This window comes from Vigna umbellata, chromosome 3 (genome assembly GCF_029865625.1).
Source record: "Vigna umbellata cultivar VRB3 chromosome 3, Vumbellata_1.0, whole genome shotgun sequence".
Taxonomy (NCBI): domain Eukaryota; kingdom Viridiplantae; phylum Streptophyta; class Magnoliopsida; order Fabales; family Fabaceae; genus Vigna; species Vigna umbellata.
Genome location: NC_142167.1, coordinates 53,486,532 through 53,492,395, shown reverse-complemented (window position 1 = coordinate 53,492,395; position 5,864 = coordinate 53,486,532). Strand labels below are relative to the sequence as shown.

Here is a 5,864-nt window from a genome sequence, read left to right as displayed (position 1 = left end):
CCATTCGCAAAATTGGTCGCTCGACAGAAAAATGGGTACTTAAGTGTTTGGAGCAAAATTACTTCCAAACTTACACAACCAACTAAACACTCAACGTCACACAAGTCTCCCTCAATACTATATTAGAAAACAATTAATTCAAATATATAATTTGGAAAACCGAAAACCTATTTAAGTGGTCAAATTAGTATTCCTAACTTATGGTTAATTTAGAAACAATTTTTAATTTTAGAGTGAACACGACTTATACAAATAGTTAAATATTCAACTAAATATAATTGGTTGGAAACATAAGAAAATATATATTTTTTAAATAGCATAATTCATAATAGATAACTAATCATCTTTTAACTAAAAAACTTTGTCTTATTTATTAAATAAAGAAAGGATTAAATAGTTGTAAAATTTTCTAAATAGGAAATATTATTACCTTTTATTTAATAATTTTCATAAATCAGTAAAAGGTATATAAGAGAATATGCCTTTATTTATTCAAAGTATTACCTAAGAACTAAAATAACAAATTAAATGTATAGTGATATGTAATGTTCCGACATACTTTAGAGAAAAATGTAAGAAGTATATTTTCAGTTTATCTTAAATTAAATTTTATCACTTAAAACTAATTTAAAAAATAATGACACAAATTTTGGAATATGTAATATATATATATATATATATATATATATTATATAAATATAAAAAGATTTTATTATAATTAAATAAAAATAAATACATAATCTGAAAACAGATTTCTAATTGATATAACCAATAAGTAAGAATAAATAAATCGTCAAATATAAAAATAAACACTAAATGCAAAGTAAAACATTAATGGTATAAGAACTTAATTTCTATATAAAAATTATAAGTATAAAAGGATATTTGATTAAAAATTAATAATAATAAAAATATAATGAGTACCACAGCAAAGAAAATCATTATCTCTTTACCAGAACAGATTTATCAGATGGCATACCATAATTTATTTACAGTATCACGTAAGAACTAAAGTAACACAGTTTCTTACCTTGGATACCAAATTATATATATTATTTTATCTATAGTAATACTCATATCTTAACACAAGCCTACTAAAAATACACATATGGGTAAGAGGGTAATTTGCTCTGCATCAGGCATCTACCTTGCTTGGCTGGTTATTTATACACCATTGCTACCCTCACAGTAGCAGTAGCAGCACTCACCACTGCATTACTCCATAGTTAGCTATGGTGTCTTCAAACCATTTAGCTGCTATATCTCTCTCCTCCCTTCTCCTAGCTCTGCTTCTGTGTTCAGCAGGAGCTAGTTCTTCTTCCAAAAATGCCACAAAAATTGGCCAGGGCTACCGTCTTGTCTCCATTGAAGAGACCCCTGATGGTGGCCTTATAGGGATCCTGCAACTTAAGCAGAAAACCAAAACATATGGCCCTGACATTCCCCTTCTTAGGTTCTATGTCAAGTAAGTCTCAGTTCTTCTACTACTGCTGTGCACATTCATCTGCATTTTTGTTTTTAGAAAGTCCCCTTTTTTTATTTTCATAAAATTAGTTTGGGGAAAGATGTTAGTCATAAATGTTTAAATCTCTGCTAAAGAAAATGTTTTTATTTTGTATTTGGAAGTGTGTGGGATAAGATTGTGGATTCCGCTAGAAAAAAAATGTTTCTATTCAGTATCTGACAGGATCTTGAAGATGAATATGGAGGAAAAAGTAATGCTTTTGGTGTTTCAATAAAAGAAAAGAAAGTCTTTTTTACCTAGTATGTTTATATTTAGTATTTTAATATAACGAAAGACAATTATGGAGGAAAAATAAATACTGTTTTTTGTGTTTCAATCCAAGAAAAAAGTTTTTTTTTCATTCTAATTTTGACCTTGTTAATTGTTTCTGATATCGCAGGCATGAGGCAGATAATCGTTTAAGGGTACACATAACCGATGCACAGAAGCAAAGGTGGGAGGTTCCCTACAACCTTTTACCGAGGGAGCAACCACCACCTTTGTCTCAAAGCATTGGGAAGTTCAGGAAGAACCCTATAACTGTTACTGAGTATTCTGGTTCTGAATTTCTGTTTAGCTACACTTCAGACCCTTTTAGTTTTGTGGTTAAAAGGAAGTCTAATGGTGAGACCCTTTTTGATACCTCCTCTGGTGATTCTGACCCTTTTAGTTCTCTTGTTTTCAAGGACCAGTACCTTGAGATTTCCACCAAACTGCCTAAGGATGCCTCCTTGTATGGTTTGGGAGAGAACACACAGCCACATGGGATCAAGTTGTACCCTAGTGACCCTTACACCTTGTACACCACTGACATTTCTGCCATTAATCTCAATGCCGATCTGTATGGATCGCACCCTGTGTACATGGATCTCAGAAACTCAGGTGGCAAGGCTTCTGCACATGGTGTTCTGTTGCTCAATAGCAATGGAATGGATGTTTTCTACACAGGAACTTCTCTTACATACAAGATTATTGGAGGTGTTCTTGACTTTTACTTCTTTTCTGGGCCTAGTCCTCTGAATGTTGTTGATCAGTACACTACCTTAATTGGTAGACCAGCTCCAATGCCTTACTGGGCCTTTGGTATGATTCATTTGTCACTCTTCTGTTTTTTAATATTGCCTTTTCTACTTGGTATTTATGGCATTACTGATATTTATTTGGGTGCTGTCAACATTTAATATTTAATATTCAACATTTAGCATTCTCCTTTTAGGTAGACTGAGTAATTATTCATTACGAAAACTGGGCCTTGATAGATCCAAATACTTAATGATACAGTGTCCTCGCCTTGAAAAAAAAATCCAAGGAATTTAAGCTCTCATATCATTATTTGATTTCAGTGACTTTTCTTGTGTACAATTCTGATATTATTTTGTTTTGGTGCATAATGCAGTTGAAAATGCAGAGAGTTATGATTTTCCAATTAGCTGTTTTCTGCTTTAGCTTATCTGTATATTGAATAACGGGGGATGTTCTGATTTGTTTTCTAAAGTTGGGTCTGCAAAGATAAGTCACAAATTTTATGAATTGTGTCGTGGTTAACTTTTGTACGTCCAATTTTAGTAGTTGAGTAATTTAATACCTTTCAGGTCCACATGGAACGATAAGATGCCACATAAAAGTTGGCAACTTAACTTTTCCATATAAAAGAGTTACTCTTTTCTAAATAAATAACTTTTGATTCAAGAATTTGACCTTTGTTACATGATTCTACAAAGCAATCTGTGGGTCCTTGTCAAGGACTATCATTGCATACACGTGGTTATATCACTTTACTTTTTATCTAGGGAGAAAGATGTACTGATAGGACTAACCTTGGCAATAATTTTCCTGTCCTTTTAAAGATAGGGTTTCTTGATAAATGGAATTAAAGGATCAATTACTACAATAGGGATGAGGATTATTGTGAAAAATTCATGAATCAGTTTTCAATACAATTTTAAAACTGATCCAAGGACTTTCCATCTTCAATTTTAACTTGGTGCTGTCCTGATCTCGGATGCCCTTTGTTATTTAATCTGCTTGATCTTGCGGACATGCTGGAATAACATTATCCTTGTGTCAAGGGAAGTATACAGTTAGATTATTATTGTTTCCTACGATCTAATGGTGGATTCATGCCGTGTTTGTGTGTATATTTGTCCTTGGGGAGAGGAGTGGAGCAGAGAGACAAGAGCTTATGAAGTGTAGGGAAGTGGGGTGAATTTAAAGCATGAGAGATTTTGCCTTATATCTATATAATTTGCATTTACATTTGAAAGTTGTATCTGGATTTTTCTTTCCATGAGTAGTTTAACTGATATTTTCACGTATTTGGTATTGTAGGATTCCACCAATGCAGATGGGGATATCACAATCTCTCAGTGGTTGAAGATGTTGTGGAGAATTACAAGAAGGCTCAAATCCCACTTGATGTGATTTGGAATGATGATGATCACATGGATGGAAAGAAGGACTTCACACTCAACCCTGCGAACTACCCTCGTCCAAAGCTTTTGAACTTCCTGGACAAGATACACAACATTGGCATGAAATATATTGTCATTATAGACCCTGGAATTGCTATTAACACCAGTTATGGTGTTTATCAAAGGGGTATGGCTAATGATGTTTTTATCAAATATGATGGGGAACCCTTCGTGGCTCAAGTTTGGCCTGGGGCAGTAAACTTCCCTGATTTTCTTAATCCAAAGACGGTTTCTTGGTGGGTTGATGAGATCCGCCGCTTCCATGAACTTGTACCTGTTGATGGCCTGTGGATCGACATGAACGAGGTGTCAAATTTCTGTTCTGGAAAGTGCAAACTTCCCAAGGGAAAGTGCCCTACTGGAACAGGACCTGGATGGATATGTTGCTTGGAATGCAAGAACATCACAAGCACAAGGTGGGACGATCCTCCATACAAAATTAACGCCTCAGGAATAAAAGCTCCTATTGGCTTCAAAACAATAGCCACTAGTGCATACCACTATAACGGTGTGTTAGAGTATGACGCTCACAGTCTTTATGGCTTCTCACAAACCATTGCAACTCACAAGGGCCTTCAAGGGCTTCAAGGAAAAAGACCCTTTATTTTGTCCCGTTCTACTTATGTTGGTTCAGGCAAATATGCTGCACATTGGACAGGTGACAATCAGGGAACATGGGAAAACTTGAAGTACTCTATCTCCACAATGCTCAATTTTGGCATATTTGGGGTGCCAATGGTGGGTTCAGATATATGTGGGTTCTATCCACAGCCTACTGAAGAACTATGCAATAGATGGATTGAAGTAGGGGCTTTCTACCCATTCTCAAGGGATCATGCAAACTACTACTCCCCTAGACAGGAGCTTTACCAATGGCAGTCAGTGGCTGAGTCTGCTAGAAATGCTTTGGGGATAAGGTATAAGCTGCTTCCATTCCTTTACACCCTGAACTATGAAGCTCATGTCAGTGGAGCCCCAATAGCCAGACCTCTTTTCTTCTCATTCCCAACATACACTGAATGTTATGGCCTTAGCACCCAGTTCTTGCTAGGAAGCAGTCTAATGGTCTCTCCAGTGCTTGAGCAGGGGAAAACACAAGTTAAAGCACTGTTTCCTCCCGGTAGCTGGTACAGTTTGCTTGATTGGACTCACACCATTACATCAAAGGATGGAGTCTATGTTACCCTGGATGCTCCTCTGCATGTTGTCAATGTGCATTTGTATCAGAATACCATTCTTCCAATGCAGCAGGGTGGAATGGTCTCCAAGGAGGCCAGAATGACACCCTTCACCCTCATCGTAACCTTCCCATCTGGCGCAGCACAAGGAGAGGCTAAGGGCAACCTTTTCCTTGACAATGATGAATTACCAGACATGAACCTTGGAAATGGCTATTCAACCTATGTTGATCTGTATGCAACTGTGAACGAAGGAGCCGTGAAAGTTTGGTCAGATGTCCAAGAGGGGAAGTTTGCCTTGGATAAAGGTTGGATCATTGACTCCATATCAGTGTTGGGATTAGATGGAAGTGGAGCAGTTTCTTCACTTGAGATAGATGGAAAGCCTTTAATTGGTGCGTCAAATGTGAATGTTAGTACATCACAACATGAGCACTTGAACAGTGAGGGAGAAGGAGAAAAGAAAACTGTCATGGTTGCTTTGAAGGGCTTGAAGATCCCAGTGGGTAAAAACTTTGCCATGACCTGGAAAATGGGGTGAAGATAGTTTCAGTGCCCTCTATGTTATTTATGATTTTGCAACTTTGTTGTGTTCTTTTCCTTTCTACAATTCTTGTAGGTGTTGTGAGGGAGAGGAGATGAGCTAGAATTGTGCTCGTCCTTTTCCATTTTAAGTAGCAATTTCAATGTTATGTTAGTTTTTTTTTTGTA

The 5,864-nt window shown here is 36.2% G+C and overlaps 1 protein-coding gene across 1 annotated transcript; it reads left to right on the top strand.

The window, feature by feature from the left end:
* Nucleotides 1-1,183: 1,183 nt before the first annotated feature.
* Nucleotides 1,184-5,864, top strand: LOC124829612 (alpha-xylosidase 1-like). Its single transcript, XM_047303154.2, has 3 exons — nt 1,184-1,465; nt 1,905-2,587; nt 3,833-5,864. Exons 1-3 carry the CDS (start codon nt 1,233-1,235, stop codon nt 5,692-5,694), a joined length of 2,778 nt encoding a protein of 925 aa, XP_047159110.1. The 5' UTR covers nt 1,184-1,232; the 3' UTR covers nt 5,695-5,864.